The sequence below is a fragment of the Podarcis pityusensis genome (genome assembly GCF_964106645.2).
Source record: "Podarcis pityusensis genome assembly, chromosome: 11".
In the NCBI taxonomy this organism is placed as follows: Eukaryota; Metazoa; Chordata; class Lepidosauria; order Squamata; family Lacertidae; genus Podarcis; species Podarcis pityusensis.
Window position 1 is genome coordinate 16,614,324 of NC_138036.1, and position 14,503 is coordinate 16,628,826.

General features: G+C 43.3%; 1 protein-coding gene across 4 annotated transcripts in view; it reads left to right on the forward strand.

Annotated features, from left to right (window-relative positions):
- Positions 1-14,503, forward strand: part of RAI14 (retinoic acid induced 14) — a 94,050-nt gene that overhangs the window by 8,215 nt on the left and 71,332 nt on the right. For all 4 annotated transcript variants that reach the window (XM_080973443.1, XM_080973442.1, XM_080973445.1 and 1 more), the window contains exon 2: positions 3,600-3,678. In XM_080973443.1, coding sequence (XP_080829569.1) covers positions 3,643-3,678 — 36 coding nt within the window. In that variant the 5' untranslated portion in view covers positions 3,600-3,642. The remainder of the gene's footprint in view (positions 1-3,599; positions 3,679-14,503) is intronic.

Sequence of the window (14,503 nt, forward strand, 5' to 3'; positions counted from 1 at the left end):
GTGCTGCACGCTGGGTTCAGTTTCTTGGTCATGCCAGAGCAGTAGGAGCCAAAGGCAGCCAGTGCAGAGTCAGTTTTTCTTTCAAGAGGGAAAAGTACTAGAGACTTACGAATCATGGAACTGTAGAGTTGGGAGGGACTCCAAGGGTCATCTTAATTCCAATTCCCTGCAGTGCAGAAATCTCAATCTGCAGTCCCCCATCCAATTTGAAACCATACTGGATCCCGCTTAGCTTTACCACAGCAATGCAGGTGTTTCCGCAGTATGTTTCCGAGCACAATTCAAAGTGTTGGTGTTGACCTTTAAAGCCCTAAACGGCCTCGGCCCAGTATACCTGAAGGAGCATCTCCACCCCCATTGTTCTGCCAAGACACTGAGGTCCAGCGCCAAGGGCCTTCTGGTGGTTCCCTCACTGCAAGAAGCTAAGCTACAGGGAACCAGGCAGAGGGCCTTCTTGGTAGTGGCACCAGCCCTGTGGAACGCCCTCCCATCAGATGTCAAAGAGATAAACAACTACCTGACATTTAGAAGACATTTGAAGGCAGCCCTGTTCAGGGAAGTTTTTAATGTGTGACATTTTAATGTATTTTTAATCTTTGTTGGAAGCCGCCCAGAGTGGCTCAGGAGGCCCAGCCAGATGGGCGGGGTACAAATAATAAATTACTATTACTACTACTATTTATCCATCCACAACAGGGGTGGGGAATGTTTTTCTGCCTGAAGGCTGCTTTCCCTCCTGGATAACGTTTCAGGGGCTGCATGCCACTGATGGATGTGGCCAGGGGCAAATGTAGGTGCGGAAAGGATGTGACTCTTTCCTTTTGTAGGGTTGGTTACATTCCAGTCAGGGAAAAGGCAGAGGTACCAACATCATAGACATATCTCCGTCCTCCTTCCATGCAGGCAAGCAGGAGGCATTATTGCAGCACACTTTTCGGGCATGTACTCAAGGAGGGCACAGAGGGAGAGCCAGTGAGGAGTGTGGACTTGGGAGAGTCTTGGGGTAGTGGTGGAAAGACAGCCCTGGAGACATTTGCTCCCTATTTACAAATTCACAATTTGGTCAAGCCACATTAGTCTTCAAAGCAGCACATCTTCCTCCCCAAAGCATCAAGACACTCTTGAAACATTTCAGGGCTGCTTTATTTTATTTTTCATTTGCCCCAAGGAGAAAGTCTGTGATGGTTGTGGGGACCACCCCCATTTTGTATCCAGATCTCCCTGGTTCTAGCCACTGTACAACATTGACTTCCTGCAAGTAGCTCCAAAACTCTCTCCAGAGCTTTCTGCATCAGGTGCCCTGCTTTCCCTGCGTGGGTTGGAGTCTGATACAAATGGCTCTGGAGGGGGGTCCAAAGTTAGCGCTTGCCCTTGCAAGCCCCCTTTGCATGCTGAACACTTAACATGAACACCAGAAAAGGGCTCGTGGTTTCTCCCTCCTGGTCTTGTCACTTTGCATATTCAGCAACAGGACATCCCAAGTGTAGAGGAAATCCAGTTATGTACAGTACATGCATGTGTAAACCATTCCTGAGAATTCAGCATGCATCCAGTCTCCCGTCTTTTACCCCCCACCCCACCCTCACTCCCAGCTTTCATATTTTTAAGTTTCTTTCTCCTTTTAGAGGCTCCTTTAAAGAAGCAGCAGCACAAGAAGTTTACTGGGTTTTTAGTTTCACTGAATTATCCTTGTTAGCTTTGCTGTTCATGAATAAGGGGTTTCTTTGCCAAGTGGCACTTGACTGGTACTGGTGTGTTTAACTTAATGTGGCGTTTTATTTTTGATGGAGGAACAGGAATAACCTCTCAGCAAAGGCATTTGCAAGGTTGCACAATGCACTCTTTTATTCTTTTGGCGTGGAGGTTTACACTTAAATGCAACTTCTGTGGGGTGTGTGTGTTTGTGTGTATTTCTGACTCTGCAATGACGCTGTCTTTCCGGCAGTGTAACTACTTAAGGATGACTCAGCAGACTTGGGCATCCCTTAGTTTCTGAAGACCTGCACAGATGTTTCTTATGCTACATGTTTTGGATCAGGGCTGGGGGACCTGGAGGCCCCGCTCCTCCCTGCACCCCATGCTGTTGCCTGGCTGTAATGTGTCCTGTTCAGCAATAATGCCTCTTGCTTTCCTGGATAGAGAGAGATATGTGTGTATAAACCTCTGAATTTTGTATGGCTGGAATGTACACCACTGTGCAAAAGTAAGAGTCGCACCTGTTGCTTTCGCCACAGCCATCACTGGTTTGCAGCCCTGGGAAGAGTCACATTTTAACTGTAGGTGTGAACGCCTGTGTCATGCACATCAAAGAGCTTAGGTTGGCCTCAGTTCTCCAGTCAATCATTGGGGGCTGTTTGTCCCCTTATTAGGCAGTAATTCTTTTTATTTTAATGGGCAACAACTCATGTCTTTTTTCCATTCTCACCCCCTTCCCCACATCTAAGTTCACAGTGGTTCCTTGGTATCCGTTGTATAAAATTCAATCCGCAACTGAAATTGGCAAGTTGTGCAAACATTGGAGATTGCTGTTTCTGACCACTCGTATGGCGTCAGTGAATGGCAAGATAATCTTGTGTAGTGTCACAGTACTGCACAACATTTCTGTGGCTCCCACTGCCCTCCCAGTGGGATTCTTGCTTTGGAGGGATTGGGCTTCCAAGCCGGTGGTTCCCAAACATTCCTCCTCTTCCATGGACCTCTTGGAACTTGTTGAGGATCTTAGTGGACCACCTAGTGATAATAATAATAATAATAATAATAATAATAATAATAATTTATTATTTGTACCCCGCCCATCTGGCTGGGTCTCCCTAGCTACTCTGGGCGGCTTCCAGCAAAGATTAAAAATACATTAAAATGTCACATGTTAAAAACTTCCCTGAACAGAGCTGCCTTCAGATGTCTTCTAAATGTCAGGTAGTTGTTTATCTCTTTGACATCTGATGGGAGGGCGTTCCACAGGGCAGGCGCCACTACCAAGAAGGCCCTCTACTTGGTTCCCTGTAGCTTAGCTTCTCGCAGTGAGGGAACCGCCAGAAGGCTCTTGGCGCTGGACCTCAGTGTCTGGGCAGAACAATGGGGGTGGAGATGCTCCTTCAGGTATACTTAGTTATTTTTCTGCCTGTTATAGCAATTGAAATTCCACAGAATTCAAATTGTAATAAGAACTAAAAGAAGCAACAAAAAATACAATTCAGAATCGATATGACTATTCAGTGCAATGGATACGCATATCCCAACTTGAACCACAGATCCACAGACACATAGCAGACTACCTGACTGAAGCTTATGGAGCACTGGCGGTTCACAGTTTGGGAAACCTCTCTTCCTTTCAGTTTTCAGAAGTGCTTTCCTTGCGATCTAAGGATCAGGGCTGCAAGTGCCTGGGGAACGGATTGCAAAGGTGTTCTTGGTGCTCTTCTGTACTTACTATGCCCACCAGTGCTGCTTAATAGGGGGATTTCACAGATATTTATGAGACAGCATCTTTTGTTCAGAATCTACCCATATGCTGCAGTTTAAAGAGTGTGTTGCTGATGCCTGCTGCATGTATATGGAACGTATAATGGAACTTATTTTCCTCTCTCCTTTTTGTTTAGGTGTTGAAGACGCATAAGGTTTAGAACTTTGAATGGAATAAGCATGAAGAGCTTGAAAGCAAAGTTTAGGAAGAGCGATGTAAGTATTCGGCAGCTCACTGTGGCTGACTCATATTAGTTTGTCTGTATTGTGGAAGCATTCCTTCAGTCCCACCTTGATAAAGCCGTTAAGTTAATGAACTACGAGGGCGGAAATGGTAATGCTTGTGAAATGTAGCAGGAGAGAACCGTAGGACTCAGAATTGTTTCTGTTCTTGCGTGGTGTTTACTGAGTCACTTTAACATAATATGTACATAATGTTATTTGTATGCTGCCTTTCTGCAGTTCTGATGATGCTCAAGGCAGCTTGCCCCATGGAAAATATGGAGGAAATACATAACAAAAGCAGTCATAAACAACAAATGAAACATTAAAAATACATACTTGTACTCTGTCATGCACTCATGCACACTGATGACACCACAGAAATAAATACACACACTGCAGGTTTTGAATAAATGTTTCTGTATTGACATTCAGTCATATTTTAGGATAGTTTATAACAGTAGCAGCAACCTATTAATATCAGTGTGTGTGTGTGTGTGTGTGTGTGTGTGTGTGTATATGTATATGTGTATATATGTATATGTGTATATATATATATATATATATATATATATATATATATATAAATATAATATATTTGGTTGGTTCAGCTTTTCCTTCCAATTCTTGACTTTAATGATTAGACAATTTCAGGTTGAGACTAGGGAAAGGCCATTTCACACGCAAGTCTTTTTCAGATGTACACTTGACAAGGACCTCTTGCAGACAATTATTGCTTGTTGATGGGTGAATCTATATGAAGCTTGCATTTGCCACATTCTCCTTTGGATGAAACAATGTCTAAACGATGTTACGCCAGTATTGCATAAACCATTTTGGGGATTAATTGCACCCTGCTAGGATAGTTTCTGTGCAATGGTGTTTGGTTGCTATATGTGTGTTTCATCCTTTCAGGGACTATAACCTGGGATGGAATTAAGGAAGGGACAAAATGTGTTCTATGTGTAAAGGATGGGATAGAAGTGACATGATGGGAGGATTTGTGGCTTTTCTTTTCTTTTTTCAAATGGATAAGAAGATTGAAGCTGATTTTCCCTGGCATTATTCTGCTCACTCTAGTATTTCTCAGTGGTTTTTACCTGCTCAGCAAAATTTTAAGATTAAGCCTATCCTTTACTTAACTGGTTTGACGTCATTCCAGAAAAGAGAAAAGTAGTATGATGTAGGCTTCATTCAAAGAGCTTTTTGATTTACTGGAGTGCTATCTAATTAAACAGGTCTCAACAGCAAGTCGAAACCCTTATGTGTGTGTGTATTACATGTACTTGGAGCCAATCTAACCCTGCTTTTTTTTTTTTAATAGAAAAAGCTCACACTTCAGAGCTTTATAATGATGGGTAATTAGCTATCATTGATTTTTTTTTATGTTTTAAAATTTCTCCCTACACTTAGAACGATGCCTATAGCAAATATCTTCGGCTACCTTCAGCTAACTCCGCTGCTTCAGAGCAGCTGTGGAACGATTGCCATGATTCAGTTGCTATAAAGCCTCATGTTGGGTTTTGTAATAAGCTTGTTAATTTAAACCCTCCTAAGCTACTTCTGGGAAATGGATTTACAGACTCAACGGCTGGGGTGCTGCTACGTCTTTGCGGCGATCACAAGGGCTGAAATGTGTTTGTGGCTTAATAGGCATAAGCACTCTGTTATTATTTCTTAAAATTGTGTACTGTCCTTTATCCGAAGACCACAGGGTGGTTCTGAGCTAGATGGACCAGTGGTCTGACTCAGTATCAGTCAGCTTTTTGCAGAAAGTCCGTAATGCTACTTTGTCAGATGGAGTTTGTGCATTGCTCGATTCTGCCTTTGTAGGTCCAATGGCCGTTCTGGAGGAAGATGGTCAGATCCACAAATATAGCTTGACTTGCTGGTAGCCAACGGCACCTGTCTGAATGTCTCTCTTCAGGCATGCATGCCTTCAGCTCAGTGTTGAACCAGGGACACATGCAGTATGTCTTCTCAGATAGCCTAGTGGTCCTTTGAGGGTAGAAGAGAGAGTGAGTGAGCGGTCTCTGTACATGGGCCTGCTGTCTTGCAGTATAATTTGCCGCTCACCTGGTAGCAGCTACAGAGGTGTGCTAGCATAATACAGATATGTATTGCTGAGTGCATTGCTGATTTGGCAAGATGCAGGCATATGTTCAGTCCTCATCAGTAGTTTCACACTCTAGGTACCAGCTGCTCACGCTGCCTTTTTAATGAAGCAGCAGACTGCTTGTTTGATATGGAGCAGTTCATCGGGTGTAAACAACAATGGCAGCTAATTTTACTTGCACGTTATTGTGGGAGCTTCTACCTTCCACTACGGCTCTCAAGCATCTTAGAGCCCCAAGGTTCTCTTGCCTTCAGAAAATCCCTGCTCAGCTTGGACCGATCACACTCTCTCACCAACCCCTCAGGGTTGTCGTGAGGTAAAAGGAGGAAGAAAGAACCATGTACGCCGCCTTGAACACCTTGGAGGAGAGGTGAGATACAAATGCAATAAATAATAAATGTTGGCCAAGCCTCATGCCTGTGAAGTATTGGCAGAGGGGAACGGCAAGGTTTGCAGAGCAGCTCAGTGAAGAATCTTTGCACTGACTGACAATGGGTGGGGAATGGAAAAGGGGGCAGGAGGGTGAATGGAATATTGTGGAGGGGGGCATGTTTGGGTGACTGGAACAGGAGCACTGCACATTGTGACATTTTGTTGCAGGTCCCACTAGTTATGCTTATAAAACGCTTAAGAAAAGCAAGCAAAGCCCAATTCACACAATCCTTGAGTGAGCCACATCTTTTCTGTCTGCTCTGGCAGTCTGAATCCGTGCAGCTGTTGTTGGTACACACTGCTGCATCGCAAGTAGGGATTCAGGTGCCATTGCTTCAGTAAATAAATAAATCAAGCAAGCTCAATCCAGTTGAGGTTGGGTAGGGAGGGCAAAGAAGCCTCTGCCCCCTTGCTGAATTTCAAAATCTTGAGCTGAAAAATACAGTGAACCTGCCTCCTTGTTTCTGATCCTTTTCACGTTGCTTTCCAATGGCGAGTTCTACAACTCCAGTTCACCACTGTATTCTTTTGCAGGAGAAACACCGATTCGGAATCTGAAAATGGCAAAAGTGCCTTGAGAGGGCCTTGCTTACTCATCACTGCTTTAACAATTACCACTGTGGGCGATGAATGAAAAATGTCAGCCCTGTTCTAGTAACATGCAGAGGGTTGGGTGTTCTTTGACGGCGGCAATATTGCTTAGAATACTGTATACAGAATACTGAAATACTTAGAATATCTGGAATACTGTAGTTGGAAGCATCGCTAAAATGTCCTGCCAAAAGTGTGGCAACCCTAGTCTTGGTTCAATCTATGGCAGGGGTAGCGAACATGGTGCCCTGCAGCTGTTGTACTAAAACACCCACCATCTCTGATCATTGACCATGCTGGGTTGTTGAGAGTTGGAGTCCAATGACATTGGCACTGCACTGGGCACCCCTGGCATGGTCACTGTCATCCACATGGAGGGAAACTTGTTGTGTTAAAAAAAAAACAAAACCCCATTACACTCGGCTCCAAGAGAATTAGCTAATAAAATGGCACACTCTGCTTAACAGATGGAAGCTCTGTTTCTGCAAAGTAATTTTTTTAATGACCACTTTTAACTGATGGGTAGTAGAAGGAAGAAAAACATTCTTTGTCATGTAGGCGAAACAAATGCTTTTGCTCTCTCCAGGCTTAACTTGTAAGTAGGAGTCTGAAGGACAGCTTGCTCTGATCTTATCGACACCCCTTATAAAAGACTTCCTTTTAATCCAACCAGGATAAATTCCATTGTTTTTGTTTACAGGAGGTTGGGCTTGATTTATTAAAATAGCTCCTGGCCTTAAGGATCCTCATTCCATGGAGTCAAGCTAAATTTGTACTCCTAGAATAGAGAACAGAAGGGACTAGAGGAGGCTGGCTGTGTCTGTCCTGAAACAAAGCCTCTAGAAACTCTATTGTCAGTGAAGGCAAAATGGGATTGAAAGCAATTCACTAATAAGTTGATTCAAGTCAGGTTAAGGCATGGTTTTTTAAAAACTTGTTCATGCAGAGTAGTTAAAAAGTACAGCATACATAGGATGGAGGAGGATTGGAAGAAATTCAAGATTTATCTACAAAAATATTGTAATTTGATTGAATGTTAAACAGGATGCTAGATCATAAATAATTGAGCACCACTAAATTAGATGATTCAGGATGATAAGTGAGATTGAGAAAATATAAACTTTTTCGAGAATTATTAGACTATAAATAAATAGATGGGACACAAGAATGCAAACAAGATGATAAATTGCTGGTAAAAATTTATAACGATGAAAGTGGGAGCGGGAGATGTGAGGGAGTCCAAAGAAGATGTGAAATTATGTTAGGACATATGTTATATTGTTTATTATATCTGTTTGTACCTTAAACCCTAATAAATATTTATAAAAAAAATAAAATAAAAAGTACAGCATACAATTCTCAGATTGGCCCTCCCAAGGATGGGCTGTGTCTTTAGCAACACATTTTTTTTTCCCTTTTAAGTGTTTTTTCTTCTAAATTGCATAGTTGTCTCCCTGCTGTGTTACATATCTTTAAGGTATCTAACACAGATATATTTAAGGTATCTTAACACAGCAGGGAAAAGGGACGCGGGTGGCACTGTGGGTTAAATCACTGAGCCTAGGACTTGCCGATCAGAAGGTCAGCGGTTCGAATCCCTGCGACGGGGTGAGCTCCCGTTGCTCGGTCCCTGCTCCTGCCAACCTAGCAGTTCGAAAGCACTTCAAACTGCAAGTAGATAAATAGGTACCGCTCTGGTGGGAAGGTAAACGGCGTTTCCATGTACTTCTCTGGTTCGCCAGAAGCACTGCTTATGCCAAGTTAGACCATTGCTCCATTTAGCTCATTATTGCCCACACAGACAGGCAGCAGTTCTTTGTGGGCATACACTGGTCAGTCTCTCCCCTGGAGATACTGGGTATTATTGTTGTTATTTATTAAACTTATATACCACCTTTCATCCAAAGATCACAGGGCATTTTGCAGTATGAAGTTGTTGGACTTCAACTCCCAGAAGCCCCAACCAGGATGGTCAGTGGTCAAGGATGATGGAAATTGTAGTCCAGAAACATCTGGAAAACTGATTGAACCAAGGACCTCCTGCATACAGATAACATGCTCTACCACTAGATCTTGCTTCAGTGCTGGCAATGGGGTGGAGTCCTCTACACCTGAGGGTAGCAGGGTAGCTTAGGGGGCACCTGGGGTTGCTGGCTTAGGAGTCTGAAAATGGCTGTGGACTTCTGGAGGGATCAAGGGGCTGCTGCTTCCTTGAGGTGGCTGTCCTGTCCTACCCAATGGTAGGAGTGGCCCTGCTGAAAGAACACAAGTCCTGATGAATCTGACCAAAGCTCCATGTAGACCAGCCTCTCCCACTGGCAGCTGAAAGCTTCTGGGAAGCCCATAAATAAGGGTTGCAGACCATAGTTGCTCCCCAATCAATTGGTGTTCAGTGACCATAGAACTGTAGAGTTGGAAGGGACCACAAGGATCATCTAGTCCAACACCCTGCGACACAGGAATCGTTTGCCCAAGGTGGGTCTTGAACCCACAACCCTGATATTAAGTTCTGTCTCTGAACCTAGAGGGTTATTTTTGTCATTGTTTATTAACTTCTACAAAAATAATAATCTCAAAGCTACTGATAAACCTCCCTGTTATTAAGTTGTCCAATCCTCCTTAGAAGCCATCTGAATTTGTAGCTTTCACCACACCCTGCGGCAGCAAAATCCGCAAACAGATGTTTCTTATATTTGTCCTGAATTTATTCTTTTAATTAGGTGGTAATACTGTTGCTGCCAGGTGCCAGTAGCAAACCTCCATCGAGGGCTGTTCATCCTGCTTTGCTTGTGTGCTTCCTAGGACAGCAGGGCTGGCCATTGCTGGCACACACAGTGCTGAGGTCAGAGATAGCCAACATGGTAGCCGGCAGACTACAACTCCTGTTCTCTCAGATTAATGGCCATGTTGGCTGGGGCTGACGGGAGTTGCAGTCCAGAGCATCTGTCTGGTACCACATTGACTATCCTTCAACTAGATAAACCCTTGGGTTGGTCCATCATAGGCTCTTTTCAAAGCAGTCTAGCATGGATGTAGTCATGCTTTATGTACGTTGAAGTCATTGGACTTGAGTACACGTAATTCTGTGCTGGACCATGGGCTATTTCTGTGCTCTTTCTTTATTTTTTCCCATTTCCTTACATCCATCCCATTCTCTCCTCTCCCTGTCATCAACATTTACAACAGTCTTCCCCTAACCCAGTGCTCGCTAGATATTGTTGGGCCACAGTTCCCATCATCCCTGCCTATTGACCATACTGGCTGGAGCTGATGAGAGTTGGAGTCCTAAACTCCTTGGGTCAGGGGCCTGCCCCTTTCTTATTTTGCATGGTGAATTGGCATGTACATTGATGTAAGATGCAGAAATGAGCTATAATTACATTAATAGCCAGAGGTTTTCTTATGAGGGATACTGTACACAGTTCTGTGTTCCTATTTTGGACAGACTGCTGCCTACCACGACAATCACCTAGCACTACCTGTGATTGTGCGATTGTCAGCAGTCCATGCAAGACAGAGACTGAGATCTCTTTCCCGTTTGGGAGTTTCAAATGCTAAATAAACATATTGAATCCCTGAAAGTGCCAGGATTTTGCTTTGTTTTGCTTTTTTGTGCTGTTATGTGACTTCCCCACCCCCCAAGTTTTGTAGGTCTCTTGAGAAAAATGTCTGGTTTTCATTCTGAGTCGTATTTAGCCTTTGCTGGTTTTTTTGAGGCAACTTGGTATGTTAACAATGCACTGAAACTACGAAGCCTGCAACTTTTGATTTGCTTAAAAGAATAGGACTGCTGTTGAGTCTGGCATTTTTACAGAAACATGCATCTACTCATGGTTTCTTTGTTTCTACAAGCCCATCGTTTGGGGAGATGTTGATGGGCTGAACACAACCTGCAGGTCTAAAATGTTGCCTGCCCCTTACTTTACTGTGGCCCTCAAGACATTGCTGGTGTTATAACACCCATTTCTCCTGACCATTAACCATGCTGGCGGGAGCTGATGGAAGTCGGAGTCCGAATAACATTAGGAGCACCACTGGATCCCCATTGTTGCATGTGGAAGGGCCATAGCTCAGTAGTAGGGCACATGCCCTGCATGCAGAAGGTTCCAGGTTCAATCCCTGGCATCTCCAGGTAGGGCTGGGAGAGCCCCCTGGGGAGCAGGCACCCACCATACTAACAGTACTGAGCTAGATAGACCCAGAGGTGTGATTTGGCACCAGGTTGCTTCTAGTGTTCCATGGTAGGAATGGAAGGTTGTAAGATGTCTTCTAGATCTGCACCTTTGCACTTCCATTGCTTATGCCTGGAAGATGTAACTGTGGAAGATTAACAGTTAAACCTAACATGTGCATATTCTTGCTAGCTAGCATAAGAAGGGGCAAATGCTACAGAGCTGTATTGCAAATAGGCAGATACTCAGACCATAGAAAAGCAGTTTGTAGAGTGGGTTCTGTGTTACGTCATTTCACCTCCTCTCCTGCAGGAAAGAGCATATAGTACTTCCTGTTCTTGTCTCTTCCTTTGAACAGCGTTGGATGCAAATATGCACCCGTTTGCTACAGCTGTAGGCTATACTGTAAATATAAGTATTTTGCCTGCATAGTTTTTACTGCCGCTATTGCTGCAAACCAATGCAAGATACAAAGTAAGGAAATTATTATATTTTTCAACTTAATTCCTAGTTTATTGCTTGGTTTTTTTGTTAAGCAGGGTAAGAGAGAGCGTCAGCTTGCTTCATAGCTGGGATTTGTTAAGCATGGGATTTTGAAACTCTGCTTAACACACACATGTGGGCACAATAGGGCACCTATTGTAATTTGTGATTACAATATCCTCTCCCTCCCATTAAAACCCTTCCCACAGTAAGTTTTGGAGATGGGGCCTGCTGTAAGCAGTTTTCCTTGGTGTGAAGACCATGTCCTCCAGCCTGTTCTGGGGAGCCATGGGCTTCTCAGGAGGTTATTCTCCGTGAGAGAATGCTAATGGATAACTAGGGCCATCTATGCAGTCATCCTGTCCATTATAATGAGAGGCATTTTGCAAGTGACATCAATATAAGTGGGTTGCCCCTTTGAACCGTTGTTCTAATGCTAGCTGTAATGGGCATCTACTGCTGCCCCCCTCTGCCCCCATTCTTGTCTATATCGCCTTTAGGCTGTTGACATTTTGCTAACCAGCTGGTTTTCCTGTCCTACTTTTAGCACTGGTGCAAACAGCTTATCACTGTGTGTTTTCTGCTAGGCCTGTCTCTTTTGTGTTTCTCCCTGTTAGCCAAGGATGACAAATGGAAGAAAAGGATAGCGTTGCACCCTGCTGCTATGCTACAATAGGTGTTGGACAGGGCTTCACATTCAAATTCCTGTAGGAGTGAGTCCTGTGCCAAGCTTGCTCTGGCCTTGGAAAAGGCAACTTCTTGTGGTAATTCATCAAGTTATTGGCAGAAAATAAAAATAGGTTGGTGTGTAAATGCAGAAAATCAGATTTCTATATAAAGCTTCAATTTTTAACTAATAAGGCGTGATTATATACATCTGCTAGATTAGAACAAAACCATTGTTGGTGCTGTTAAAAACAACAACATTCAAGCCTACTTAACTTTTTATTTTAACTGGAGTGGCTCTTATTTTAGCCTGCTTTGGTGAAAGCATAGCTAGCATGCTACAATTGTCAAGAGGTCATTATAGCTTTTGTTTCTAGCAATATTTAGCTTGGCTAACGCCTTCAATTAAAGCTTTCTGGCAATTTATGGCTGCTAAGCACTGAATTTCAGTGAGGCTCAAAGCAGCCAGCTGATGATGGTTTAGAGCTGTGTTTACTTGTTGCCATAGTTTTAATGGCGGACATGTGTGCAGATGTAGCCTGTTAAGTGTATTTACAGATGGGCTTTTAGGGGGTAACCTACATAGCCCACTTTCCATTGTGTTGCTTGAGGAGGGCAGCCCACCCCCTATTTGACCTTGCTCAGCTTGTAGGCTCTGCACAGTAATATATAGCAGTATCCAAATTGATAATTATTTGGGGGAAGGGCGTTATTTGAAACTTGAAGACTATAATTTTATTTAAAAGATTAGAACCCTAAAGTTTATCCTCAGTTTAGATTATGCAGTTTAAACACTGTGCAGAATGCCTAGAACCCAAGTTACCCTGAGATAGTTTTTCCTGTCATTTGGAAGGAGAACTTACGAGTTAAGGTTGCTGTTGAAAATTTGACATTTCTCAATTCCACACCCCATCTCCTTTCTGGTAACACAGGAATGCAATTGTTCAGCTGTTATGTATTTTTCCTCTGCATACCAGGGAATTTCCATGCATGGAAACTTAGAATAGTTAAATATTGAGTCTCTCTGTGTGTTTGACTCTTAACAGTGAATCATGCTACTTGACCTTGCCATAATTCATAGTTATCCTTGAAATGTTAAATTGCCTCTTCCCTTTGACATGGTCTCAGAATAATTCCTTTTAGAATAGTAACTTCAGGGAGAGCTGCCTTAAAATAGAACAGTTGAATGCTCCTATCTTTCAAATATTACTTAATGACTTTTATAGTAAACTTCCAGATTTAGCTCTGGAGAGGCTTGTCGTGTGGGTGGGTCCTACACTTCTTGCAAAGCCGAAGTTGAAACTAGTTGCTTAGGGTTCCCATATTGAATGAGATCTCTTCCCCTGTGCTTTTCTCCCTTGCAAAGGCAACACAGTGTTCCAACTGGGTTTGATCTAAGGAAATGGAGTTTAAAGTGCTTGTTAGCTATCTGCCCCGTTTTGTGTTGCCTTGTTCTGGCTTTGATCTGCACGTGCTTCTTGCATGCAGCTCTAAAGATATTCCATGCAAAATCAAAAGTCAGATTTAGCTGATAACATTACTAGCCCAGGAATGAACTGTTAAAAAACGGTGTAACTGCACATTGTTTGCATAAGTTGCATATTACAGTGCAGTATTTGGGTTTTTGTTTTGCAGAGCTGAAAAGGTTTAGGGCAGGCAAAAGAAAGTACCGTATTTTTTGCTCTATAAGACTCACTTTTTCCCTCCTAAAAAGTAAGGAGAAATGGGTGTGCGTCTTATGGAGCGAATGCAGGCTGCGCAGCTAACCCAGAAGCCAGAACAGCAAGAGGGATTGCTGCTTTCACTGCGCAGCGATCCCTCTTGCTGTTCTGGCTTCTGAGATTCAGAATATTTTTTTCCCTTGTTTTCCTTCTCCAAAAACTAGGTGCGTCTTGTGGTCTGGTGCGTCTTATAGAGTGAAAAATACGGTACTTCATCACACAGTACATTTGCTCCCACAAGAAGTAAGTGATGGCTTTCAAGGAGGATTGGACAAATTCATGGAGGACAAGGCTTTCAATGGCTACTAGTAATAATGGTTAAGTTCTACCTTCACTGATGGAGGCAGTATGGCTCTGAATACCATTGGCTGGGAATCACAAGTGTGGAGAGTTTTTCTGCTCTCATCTTCTGCTTATAGGCTTCCCATAGGTACCTGGTTGACCCATAACAGGGAATGTGCCTTGGTTCTGATCTAAGTAAGAGCAGCCCACATGAACCAGTGGTCAGGGTTGATGGGAACTGTAGTCCAGAAACAGCTAGAGACCCAAGTTTGGGAAACACTGGACTAGATGATCCTTAGGATCTCTTCCAACCCTATGATTCTATTAACACAACCTCTCTTTTCATCCTTATGTGA